General features: G+C 35.9%; 3 protein-coding genes across 23 annotated transcripts in view; all 3 read left to right on the plus strand.

Moving 5' to 3' along the window:
- The first annotated feature begins 1,904 nt into the window (after positions 1–1,904).
- On the plus strand, positions 1,905–3,023 carry LOC117927891 (putative disease resistance protein RGA1). Its single transcript, XM_034847615.1, has 2 exons — positions 1,905–2,126; positions 2,307–3,023. Exons 1-2 carry the CDS (start codon positions 1,905–1,907, stop codon positions 3,021–3,023), a joined length of 939 nt encoding a protein of 312 aa, XP_034703506.1.
- A 671-nt stretch (positions 3,024–3,694) lies between these two features.
- Positions 3,695–4,966, plus strand: LOC117927893 (putative disease resistance RPP13-like protein 1). Its single transcript, XM_034847616.1, has one exon. The coding sequence runs from the start codon at positions 3,695–3,697 to the stop codon at positions 4,964–4,966; it is 1,272 nt and encodes a 423-aa protein (XP_034703507.1).
- An 806-nt stretch (positions 4,967–5,772) lies between these two features.
- The window catches only part of LOC117927871 (putative disease resistance protein At3g14460), a 28,053-nt gene continuing 21,543 nt past the window's right edge, over positions 5,773–12,282 (plus strand). The window contains exons 1-15 of one of the 21 annotated variants that reach the window (XR_004653434.1): positions 5,773–5,872; positions 6,621–6,692; positions 6,812–7,046; positions 7,160–7,607; positions 8,190–8,257; positions 8,901–9,061; positions 9,197–9,232; positions 9,318–9,662; positions 10,276–10,333; positions 10,459–10,532; positions 10,618–10,730; positions 10,816–10,901; positions 10,991–11,213; positions 11,486–11,659; positions 11,746–12,267. The gene's annotated coding sequence lies outside the window, so the exon portion shown is untranslated. Of the gene's footprint in view, positions 5,873–6,620; positions 6,693–6,811; positions 7,047–7,159; positions 7,608–8,189; positions 8,258–8,900; positions 9,062–9,196; positions 9,233–9,317; positions 9,663–10,275; positions 10,334–10,458; positions 10,533–10,617; positions 10,731–10,815; positions 10,902–10,990; positions 11,214–11,485; positions 11,660–11,745; positions 12,268–12,282 lie in introns of those variants that run through there. The other 20 variants (XR_004653435.1, XR_004653439.1, XR_004653440.1 and 17 more) reach the window with 20 other exon arrangements.

The raw sequence follows: 12,282 nt of genomic DNA on the forward strand, positions 1-12,282 counted from the left end.
TGGGAGGAAAGCTTGAAGAAAGTTGGGGCTTGAAAGACTACAGTTGAGAAAGAAAGAAGAGAGAAGGGAGACATAAGCTTGGGAGAGAAAATGGAAATTCAAGATGCTTACAAATGAGGATCAAGCCTCTTAAATAGCAAATATATATATATAATCTTGTTGCAATGTAAGTTATTAAATAATGTTATGGATAATCATATTCCGACCCTACTCTCTGACGGTCTATCTTGTGAATGCTCAAAAAGACACCATTTGCTTCCAGTATTATTTCCATTAATTGTATATTGAACTATTTGTGCATCTTGTTGTTTTTTTTTTAGAGTAGTTTGGTAAAAAAAAAAAATACTTTTAATTTATAGGTTATTTGATTAAAAGGGTTAATGAAAATCAAATTTGGAAATCTAACATTTCATCATTTTTTACCTTATTTTGATAAAATATCCTCATTATTTTCTCATAAAAATTAAACTTTTTAAAACTTATATGTAAGATCTGAAATGATTAAGAACATTTATATAAAAAATGAGTTACTCTTAAGTAAAAATAGGAGGGGTTGAATTCACAAATATGGGAATATTCATCCATTTTACTAATTAATCTTATTATTATATTATTAACACATTTTATCAAAAGATTAAACGAACCAATTTTTTTAGTATTTTAGGCAATATATTATCTAAAAAATAATTCTTTAAAGAACACATATTAAATTCTAGTTTAAGATCAAGAGATTTTTTAGTTTTATGAATGATTTTTCATAAATTTTTTTAAACATACTTTGAGCATTAAAAAGTACTTTAATCCATTAGAAGAGTCTCAAACAAGTTAAACATATTTATGTACCATTTTAGATATTAAATATATTTTATTAATTTATTAAAAAACTTAGTTGAATAATATTTAAAAAATGTTACATTTCATGACCTTTTCCCCGCTCAAGCAAAGCCTTTGAACTTTCAAAACATTTATTAAATATGAAAATATGGGTCACTTTACATGTGCCCATAGAAAACAAAAACACAAGGAAAAAGTAGGGTCACCGCTTTTTAATATCTTCATATCATACAGAAGAGTAGGACCTACATGCAGAAAAATTTGATTTCTATACCATCAATGTTTGAAAAAAGTGGTTGGGATAGCTGGAACATAATACGCAGATTAAAGCACTGATAATTATTTTATAGACTACGTGGAGCCCCTTTCATAAATGGTTTTACTCATAAAAAATTCATAATTCTACCATTTTTCATGTTTTAATTTATAAATACATTTTAATATTTTTGAACAATTTTAATTGAGTGTAGCTTCTATAAATAATTGATTTGTTGAGTAGTTTTAAAACTCTAGTTAGAGATGTTGAAGTAAAGTCAGTTTGAAAAAATTGGCCCCATTAACAGCTGGACCGAATAATTTTCAAACCTAAAGTCAGTGCGGACAGCAATAAAGCAATTTGATTGCTTGTTGTGCAGACACACCCATGTGACACTGCCTTTCCCTGATTGCTTTATTCATTCAAGATATGCCAAAAGCATACATTGTATTTTTTTACTTTTTCTTTCATTGTTTCAATATTAATCGACAATTCTTCTCAATAATTTGTGGAAGTTCTTGAAGAACCCTTCTTCTTTTTTGTAATTTCATTGTGAGCAAAGGTGATATTTTGATTGTACAAGGGTGAACAAGTAATTAGACCCATCTCATATAATTAAGAGCAAGTTTTGAGAGTGCAGAGGCCTTCACAACTCTCTGGGTTTTCCTCATTGTATGTTTCTGAACTTCTGAATCCTTCATTTCCAAAGAAAAATGGTTGTGTGGAGGCGTTTCTGTCGTCCGTGTTTGAGGTGGTGCTGGACAAGCTGGTGGCTGCCCCTTTGTTAGAGTATGCAAGCCGGCTCAAAGTTGACATGGCGGTGCTCCAGGAATGGAGGACCACTTTGCAGCATCTCCAAGCAGTGTTGGATGATGCTGAGCAGAGGCAGATTCGGGAGAAAGCGGTGAAGAGGTGGCTGGACGATCTCAAAGCTTTAGCTTACGACATTGAAGATGTCCTTGACGAGTTTGAAGCTGAAGCTAAGCGGCCCAGTTCGGTACAAGGACCTCAAACCAGCAGCAGCAGCAGCGGCAAGGTATGGAAGTTCACCCTCTTTTCATCCTAGCGGTGTGATTTCCAAAAGAGATTGGTCAAAAATAAAGAAATCACCCAGGAGCTAGAGGCTATTGTAAAAAGAAATCTGTCTTCATTTTAGAGAGGTGATGAGGAGTGTCATCAGTGACTGAACAAGGTGACTACTTCTTTGGTGGATGAGGTGAGTTTATGGAGGGATGGTGATAAGGAGAAGATCATAGAATTGTTGCTGTCTGATGAACTGGCTACTGCTGATAAAGTTCAGGTGATTCCAATTGTTGGTATGGGTGGGGTTGGAAAAACAACCCTCGCTCAAATAATCTATAACGACAAGAGGGTGGGGGACAAGTTCGATTTCAGACTCTGGGTGTGCGTATCTGATCAGTTTCACTTGGTAGGAATAACAAAAGCAATTTTAGAGTCAGTCCCTGAACATTCATCTCATAATTCTAACACCTTGCAATCGCTACAACATAGTCTGCAGAAAGAATTGAATGGAAAGAAGTTTTTCCTTGTGCTGGATGATATATGGAATGAGAACCCCGATATCTGGAGTACCTTACAAGCTCCACTCAAAGCTGGAGCACAAGGCAGCGTAATCATAGCAACCACCCGCAATGAACAAGTTGCATCAATTATGCGCACTGCTTCTTCTTATCACCTTAACGAACTGTTGGATGAACATTGCTGGTCACTATTTTCACATCATGCCTTCGAAAATATAGCTCCAGATGCAATAAGAAATTTGGAACCTATTGGTCGGAAAATAATACAGAAATGCAAAGGTTTGCCCTTGGCAGCAAAAACGCTAGGAGGTTTATTGCGGTCTGAACAAGATGAAAAGGTTTGGAAGGAAATGATGAATAACGAAATATGGGATTTACAACGGAAAGAGTGACATTCTTCCAGCTTTACACTTGAGCTATCATTATCTCCCCACAAAAGTAAAGCAGTGCTTTGCATATTGCTCCATCTTTCCCAAGGATTATGAATATCAAAAGGAGGAGTTAATTTTGTTATGGGTGGCACAAGGTTTTGTGGGTGGCTTCAAAGGAGAGGAGATGATAGAAGATGGTGAAAAATGTTTTCAGAACCTATTGTCAAGGTCATTCTTTCAACAATCAAGTCAAAATAAGTCATTGTTTGTGATGCATGATTTGATTCATGATTTGGCCCAATTTGTATCCAGAGAATTTTGTTTCAGATTGGAAGTGGGAAAGCAAAAAAACTTTTCAAAGAGGGCTCGACATTTGTCATACAACCGTGAAGCATTCGATGTCTCCAAGAAATTTGATCCCCTTCATGAGGTTGATAAGTTACGGACCTTCCTACCATTAGCTATGCCTGGAGCTTATGTTTCAACTTGCTACTTAGCTGATAAAGTTCTAAATGATCTATTGCCAAAATTCAGATGTTTGCGGGTTTTATCCTTGTCTCGCTATAATATCATTCATTTGCCTGCTGATTTATTTCAAAATTTTGAAGCATTTGCGGTATTTGAACCTTTCTAGCACCAAGATACAGAAGTTACCTAAATCCATAGGTATGCTTTGCAATTTGCAATCACTGATGTTGTCAGATTGTCATGGGATTACCGAGCTGCCTCCTGAAATCGAAAACCTCATCCACCTACATCATTTGGATATTTCTGGAACCAAATTAGAAGGGATGCCAACAGGAATCAATAAACTAAAAGATCTTCGAAGATTGACTGCTTTTGTTGTTGGCAAGCATAGTGGTGCAAGAATTACAGAGTTACAAGATCTGTCCCACCTGCGGGCAGCACTCTCCATTTTTAACTTGCAAAATGTGGTGAATGCTACGGATGCTTTAAAAGCTAATTTGAAGAAAAAGGAAGACCTTGATGACTTGGTGTTTGCGTGGGATCCAAATGTGATTGATAGTGATTTGGAGAATCAAACCAGAGTTCTCGAAAATCTTCAGCCTCATACCAAGGTGAAAAGGCTCAACATTCAACACTACTATGGCACAAAATTTCCAAAATGGCTAGGAGATCCTTCATTCACGAATTTAGTTTTCTTACAACTTGAAGATTGTAAAAGTTGCTCGTCCTTGCCACCACTTGGGCAGTTACAATCTCTCAAGGATCTCCAGATTGCAAAGATGGATGGAGTACAAAACATTGGTGCAGATTTCTATGGGAATAATGATTGTGACTCATCTTCAATGAAGCCGTTTGGATCCCTAGAGATTCTGAGGTTTGAAGAGATGTTAGAGTGGGAGGAATGGGTTTGTCGTGGAGTTGAATTCCCTTGTTTGAAGGAGCTTTATATCAAGAAATGTCCAAAGCTGAAAAAGGATTTACCCGAACACCTTCCTAAATTAACAGAACTTGAGATTAGTGAATGCGAGCAGCTGGTGTGTTGTCTTCCAATGGCTCCCTCCATTCGTCAATTGAAGTTGCAGAAATGTGATGATGTGGTGGTTAGGAGTGCGGGCAGTCTCACCTCATTGGCTTACTTGACTATACGCAATGTTTGCAAAATACCAGATGAATTAGGACAACTGAATTCTCTTGTACAGTTGTGTGTGTATAGTTGTCCCAAGCTAAAGGAAATTCCACCCATTCTTCACAGCCTTACCTCTCTTGAAAAATTGAACATCGAGCACTGTAAGAGTCTCGCATCTATTCCGGAGATGGCGCTGCCACCCATGCTTGAAAGCCTTGAAATCAGAGGTTGTCCCACTCCGGAGTCCCTACCAGAGGGAATGATGCAAAATAATACTACTCTCCAACACTTGGTAATCAGTTGTTGTGATTCTCTGAGGTCCTTGCCCAGGGACATTGATTCATTGAAGACACTTTCAATCGAGGTGTAACAAATTGGAGTTAGCACTCCACGAGGATATGACGCACAACCACTACGCTTCCCTTACCAACTTAAATATATGGAGTGGTGATTCTTTCACGTCCTTTCCATTAGCCTCCTTCACAAAGCTTGAGTATCTTCGTATCATAAATTGTGGAAATCTGGAGTCCCTTTACATTCCAGATGGACTTCACCACGTGGATCTCACATCTCTCCAGTCATTGACATACTAATTGCCCTAATCTGGTATCTTTTCCGCAAGGAGGATTGCCCACTCCTAATCTAACATCTCTTGGATAAAGCTGCAAGAAGCTCAAATCACTGCCCCAAGGGATGCACTCCCTCCTTACATCCCTTAAAGATTTGATAATAAAAGATTGTCCAGAAATCGATTCATTTCCAATAGGGGGTTTGCCCACTAATCTATCTCATCTTCACATCCAGAATTGCAACAAACTCATGGCCTGTCGGATGGAGTGGCGCCTGCAAACGCTTCCCTTTCTTAGAAGTTTATGGATTGAAGGACCTGAAGAAGAGAGATCGAAGTCATTTCCCGAGGAGCGGTTTCTGCCCTCCACTCTCACCTCTCTTTCAATTAACAATTTTCCAAATCTGAAATCCCTGGGCAATAAGGGCCTTGAGCACCTGACCTCTCTTGAAACTCTGTCGATTTACGACTGTGAAAAGCTCGAGTCCTTGCCAAAACAGGGGTTGCCCTCCTCCCTTTCTCGTCTTTCTATTGGGAATTGTCCTTTGCTGGAGAAGCGATGCCAAAGGGATAAAGGGAAAAAATGGCCCAACATTTCTCACATTCCCTGCATCGTGATATATGATAAATATTGCTATATTAAAGAGGTCATCTTGTCATGAGGCACTTGCATCCAAACTCTTGCCTTTCTATGCAATTATTAATTCAGTACGTACTTTCTACTTTTATTTATGTTTTGTGCAATCCACACACACCAAGTTTGTGTATCATTCTCTTCTACCAATCACCTTCCATGGCTGCTCCAGAATTGAAACCAATATTTTAAACTCTAATACAAAATCAAAACAAACTACTACTTGAAAATTACTTTTATTTTTTAATTATATGAATATTAAATGTGTGTAGTAGTTTTAAATTTCTTTCTTTCTTTTTTAAATATCTTTAGTAGTTATATAACAAAAAGGAAAATTGAATTTTAAAGCATTTTTCAGTGATTTTCCTTGATTTTATTATCAAAATTTTAAAATAAAAAGTAAAAATACCCCCCCAAAATACACCTTTGAAATTATTTTCAAATTAAAAAATTTTTAAATCCAAATAAATAAATAAAAAGTGCAAATGAACAATCCTTAATTTTTGTGGGAGTTTTTTGTTTCATGTTTTCTAGTTTTTTTTTTAATTTTTTATTTGATCAACAACCCTTGTATTTGACTCTTTGAATTTTTGGCGTGTATCTTTTAATGTTAATTTCTTTAAATAGGAGTAGGCCTATATATGTTTTATGTTATTGATATGAAATAAACTATTAATATGTTTAATTCCTTTGAACTTGAAAACAATTGCACCTATGATCTGTAAGTGAAAAACAAGCCAAACATATTGACTTCGAAACTATAATATTTTGTATGAATTGTCCAAATATATTCATTTAAGGCTTTTCATGAACTCTATGCAGGTTTTTTAATACGATTTTCTAGACAAAATGTTACAGGGCAACAATCAGTTTCTTAGCAGTTTGATGTTATATGTAAGTACATATATACTTGTTCCTTGGTTCTAATTTGGTGGGATATAGATTTTTAAGTTACCTTTGTAAACGATTAGCTCATTCCTAATTCTAATTCCAGTTTCTGTAATCATATTCAGGGACTGTAAAACTATCCATGTCATGAAGAATTTTTTATGCTTGAGTGCGTACTATCTTATTATTGATTGAGGGAGCAATTGGAGGGAGCAAATGGAAAGATCTACCTGGTAAAGCCTTTGTAGACAAATCATCCCTTCACAAATATTACAATTCAGATCCTTTGGAGTAGTTAGAAGTGATGAAGCCTTCAAACACAGTGTATTCATAGCTACAGAGTGCCCTGTTTTCACATAGGTACAAATTATTCCACAATCCCACTTTCTCAAATATTCGTTTTTTTTCTTACAACAATAATTCACATATATGAGTTTCAATTGAAGTTAACTTGATTTATATTTCATCTCTAGGAATTAGCAAAAACCTGAATTAACAAATGTGGGAACAATTAGCCAATCTCATTGGTTTGGTTGCTGAGGATTGTCTTCTTTAGAGTTTTGACATTATGCTTGCTCCTGAATTCTCCATGGTGACACCATCAATATCTATTCCTTGACTTTGCTCCATGTGAAAGCTTTCAACTCATTGGAGCAACTACTAAAGGATTGTACTTGTGGGTTCTTCAACTCAAGTCCTTGCCAAAACAGGGGCTGCCCTCCTCCCTTTCTCGTCTTTATATTCCAGGATGTCATCTGCTGAAGAACCTATGCCAAAGGTATAAAAGGAAAAATTCGACCAACATTTCTCACATCCCTTGCATCGTGATACTTGATGAAATTGATTCCTCAATTGAAGAGGTCATCTGGACATGAGGCCCTTGCATCCAAGCTTTTGCCTTTCTCTGCAATTATTGATTCAGTAAGTATTTTCTGCTTTTATTTACTTTTTGTGCAATCCATGCACACCGAGTTTGTGAATCATTCTCTTTTACCAATCAATTCCATCTCACCATAGACCTTCCATGGCTGCTCCAGAATCGAAACCAGTATTTTAAACTCTAATACAAAAACAAAGCAAAGAACTGCTGCTTGAAAATTAGTTTTATTTTTTAATTAATAAATATTAAATGTGTGTAGTAGTTTTAAATTTCTTTCTTTTTTAAAATATCTTTAGCAGTTATATAACAAAACAGAAAAAAGAAATTTTCAAGCATTTTTCACTAATTTTTTTGTGATTTTCTATGATTTATTTTATGTTTACCAAAAGGCATGTTTTATTGATAAATTTTAAAATAAAAGATCAAAATACCCTACCAAAATACAATTTTGAAATTGTTTTCAAATTAAAATATTATAACTGTATGATAGAAACACCTACCATGGCATCATATTTCATATGGCTTTGAAATTATCTACAGGTAGAAATTGGATGAGTAGGACTTTGCATTTTTGGTTAGCTCTTTCTGTCATCAAAATAATTTGTATATTTTTCAAACTACAGACTCAGGAGAAGAGTATGCAAATAGATTTCTGTCACCTTCCTAAGTTCTCTTGTTGCCATTAAACTATGTAAGTTCCTCTGACTTTCGACAACTTAAGATGGGAATAACTTCAATGGATGTACTGCATGCCAAAAACTCCAGTCCACATTGAACTCTTAAGGGTGAATATCCATGCTAAGTAGATAGTTGGTGAATTGCATATAGATATTTGTCTAAATGGCTTAATTTCTTCACAGAGCAAGAAGTTACATTTATTAAACAAGAGCATAAAGGAAGTAAGAAGAAAAGTTAAGAACTATGGCCATGAAGGTTAGATCAGCTTGCTAAGTTGGTATAAATACACAAAGCAACAGACTTCACCTATTACTGATCAAATAACTGAGAGACATATCCTAGCAAGAAAAAATTGTATAATATTTTACATATTGAAACCACCTTTGCTGGGTTTTCTAGACCTTCAACATTCAAAGGAAAAAACAATCAAGACTTTAATGCTTCTATATTTTAATGATTGAAAAGTTAAAGTTTTAGAAAATTATAGAAGATGTTGTCAGATGTAGTTTTTGATGTAGGTTATCAAATGGGCTGTCAACAAAACCCTTAGAAATAGGAATTAGAGGTTAATCCGAACTTTCAAATCTAGTTATTTTTTCACTTCAAAATTGAATATAAAATTTAGTTAATGAACAAATTGCATTTCAATATTGCAGGCTTATAGTGTAAGTGCCAACTTGGTGGCTATCAGAAAAGCTTTCAATACTACCATATCTGTTCTATTTTGCTGGGGTTTTATGTCTGACCATGTGCTGGAAGAGAATAAAAACTTTCTCCAAGCCCTTTCAAAGTTGGGCTTTCCTACAGAACTATAGAGGTAATGTATCCCAGAATTGTAATTGTTTACTTCATTTGCATTTCCATGCTTTTATTGATGATTTCTCCTTTCAAATAGCCTTTTGACTTTCCTCTGTCTTGCATGGCACTCGGGTATGCTGTTTGTCTTGGAAAGAGTTCTGGAATGGTAAAAGGATTCCCTACTTGGTTGGTGCGTTCATTAAATGAAATGTAACTAGATAAGATACACATCTGTCATGACATCAATACTCATATGTTTCTAAAATTATCTACAGGCTGATGTTGGATGGCTTTTGAATTTGACCAAAAGTGTTCAAAGGTGTGGTCTCTGATTCAGGCCACTGAATGAGTTGTTAACAAAAACATATCTTGGAAAGTAAATATTCATGGTACCTTTCAAACCTAATTGTTTCTTCTCATCAAATTGGAGACAAGAGTTTGCTCATTGCATTTCAATGTCACTGGCTTCTGGTGTAAGAGCAATGTTCTTGGCTATCAAAAAGGCTTTACTACCATAGCTGTTCTGTTTTGCTGGAGTTTTATGTTAAACTGCATGCTGCAAGGGACCAAAACACTCTTCTTACCCCTTTAACAATCCCAGACAGAGTTACCATGATAAGGTAGGGAAGTCCGAATTTGGTACTTAAATTGGTACTTAAATCAATAGGTAGATATTTTATAGATATAGATGGAAAAGGTTTGCCTATTTCTAGTTCACAAAGTTTAAACATCTTCTCTTTCTTGTCCTTTGTTTCAATAGTTTGTGAATTGCAAGTTGATGTTTGTCTTAATAGCTTAATTTTCAGATATTAAAAACTATCCACTGTATTTCTCAAAAATATCTTGACCGAGCTAGAAGTAGGAGAAATTAGAGAGGTAGGGGAAGAACCGAAGTCCAGAATTATAGGCATGAGGGAGGAGATGAAGCCCTTGTTGGTTTCATATAAAATAACAATGGTAATACTAGAAATACAAAGTTTTATTGGAATTATAAAAGAACTTAGGGAAAAAGATACATCCTTTAGATTTGGAAAGCAATTCCCTACTCTCCAACTTTCGAACTTTTAGTGGTTCACTTCGAAATCAAGCATACGATTTTGGTCACGGACAAGTTAATTACATTTCAATATTGTAGGCTTCTGGTGTAAATACAAATTTCTTGGCTGTCAAATAAGCTTTGCTACTTTAATTGATCCATGTCTCTGGAGTTTCATGCCTGACTTTGTGCTGCAGGGGACCAAAACATTCTTCCTGCCCTTTGAAGAAGCCCAAACAGAGTTACCCTGATCAGGTGGGGAAATTAGAGTTTTGAATTGGGTTGCCAACTCTGTTATGCAGCATAAAATCCTCTCCTTTTCAAATCTGCTATACCTTCTTAGGTTATTAAGATGCTTTTTGTGTGATGCATATTTACAGGATGTGAATGAGTGAAGACTTTGGTCCTGAAAAGTGTTGCAAATGTGGTGAAGAATCACAAACACTCTAATTTGGTGGGATATAGATTTCTAAGCGACCTTTGTAAACAATTAGCTCCTTCCTAATTCTAATTATTCTGTTTCTGTAATCTTTTGTCAGGGACTATAAAACCGTTCATGTCATGAAGAATTTTCTATGCCTGAGTGCATACTATTTTGTTATTGATATAGGAGGTTCTCCACCAAAAGACTCCAAATGGAAAGATCTACCTGGTAAAGCCTTTGTAGAGAACTTGGTGGCTATCAGAAAAGTTTTCAGTACTACTATAGTTGTTCTTTTTTGTTGGGGTTTTGTCAGACCATGCGCTGTAAGAGAACAAAAACTTTCTCCAACCCCTTTCAGAAGCTTATACCAAACTTGAATAGTCCCCATGGCACAGTAAGGTAGGGAAATGGCTCGCACCTGTGACCTATTTCATACTCATACTAGCTCCTGCTAAAACCATTTTCTTTTTCCTCTTCTACATTCTTAGATCTTTGAATCCTTGATACGTACAGAATCACTGGTGGAGATGTGGTGGGATCAGAACTTGCAATGCTACCCTTGAATATGAAAGAGTAAGGAATGGCAGCATAGCCCTCTCCTTGGTTACCAAGTTCATGTATCAAAGCAAGTGGATGATCTCACCACCACCCCGGAAGACTTCATGTTTCACCCAGAACTGTTCGCATGTCCAGTTCTTCGGTCTCTAAACTGTAAGCATATGAAAGATGTTTCCCAATATCTATTGTGCTCAAAAGGCATCTTAAGCAAGACCTACAATTTTGTTGCATAGAAAATTAGCTTACTTGGTGTCAGGGCAAGTAAACAGATGTAGTTTTTGATGCAGGTCATTGAATAGGTTGTTAACAAAACCCTTAGAAATAGAAATTACAAGTTGATGTGAACTTTCAAAACTAGTTATTTTTTCACTTCAAAATTGAATATAAGATTTTGTTAATGGACAAATTGCATTTCAATATTGCAGGCTCGATCTAGTGTAGAGCCAACTTGTTGGCTATAAGAAAAGCTTTCAGTATCACTATAGCTGTTCTATTTTGCTGGGGTTGTCTCGGACCATGTGCTGTAAGAGAACAATAACTTTCTCGAAGCCCTTTCAGAAGCTTATAATAAACCTGAAAAGTTCACATGGCACAGTAAGGTAAGGAAATGGGATTGCACCTGTGACCTATTTCATACTCACACTAGCTCCCGCCGAAATAATTTTTTCCTTCTCTACATTATTAGACATTCGAATCCTTGATGCCCACGTGGATGATGAGTAAGTGGAGATTTGGAGGTCTCAAAGGTGAAGCAAACACAGTGCAGAATCACTAATGTGGTGGGAGCAGAACGTGCAATGCTACAGCTAATTATGAAGAGTAAGAAATGGCAGCAAAGTCCTCTCCTTGGTGACCAAGTTCATATATCAAATCAACTGGATGATCTCACCTCCACACTGGCAGACTTCTTGTTTCACCCAGAAGGTTTCTCTTACTATTAGTATCAGAACTGTGTACATGTCAAGTTCTTCGGTCTCTTAACTGTAAGCATACGAACATTGTTTCCCAATATCTGTTGTGCTCAAAAGGCATCTTATGCAAGTCCTACAATTTTGCCGCTTACAAAGTCAGTTTCTTCTTCATGAGGAATGAGATATTTGAAAGTTGTACTGCTTTTACTTGAAAAAGAAAGTGTACAATTCTTATTCTAACTTGCTCATTGATTTGATATATAATTCCTTGGACGTGAAGGTGTATTTGATTATCAGGATGCAAAATTGCA

The sequence above is a fragment of the Vitis riparia genome, chromosome 13 (genome assembly GCF_004353265.1).
Source record: "Vitis riparia cultivar Riparia Gloire de Montpellier isolate 1030 chromosome 13, EGFV_Vit.rip_1.0, whole genome shotgun sequence".
NCBI classification, from domain to species: domain Eukaryota; kingdom Viridiplantae; phylum Streptophyta; class Magnoliopsida; order Vitales; family Vitaceae; genus Vitis; species Vitis riparia.

What these genes read in the sequence shown, in the direction of transcription:
- LOC117927891 (XM_034847615.1), top strand. Translation starts at nt 1,905, where the DNA reads ATGGCGGTGCTCCAGGAATGGAGGACCACTTTGCAGCATCTCCAAGCA. An exon ending in GCAGCAGCAGCAGCGGCAAG is followed by an intron (nt 2,127 to 2,306) that starts GTATGGAAGTTC and finishes TTGGTGGATGAG; the next exon opens with GTGAGTTTATGGAGGGATGG.
- LOC117927893 (XM_034847616.1), top strand. Translation starts at nt 3,695, where the DNA reads ATGTTGTCAGATTGTCATGGGATTACCGAGCTGCCTCCTGAAATCGAA.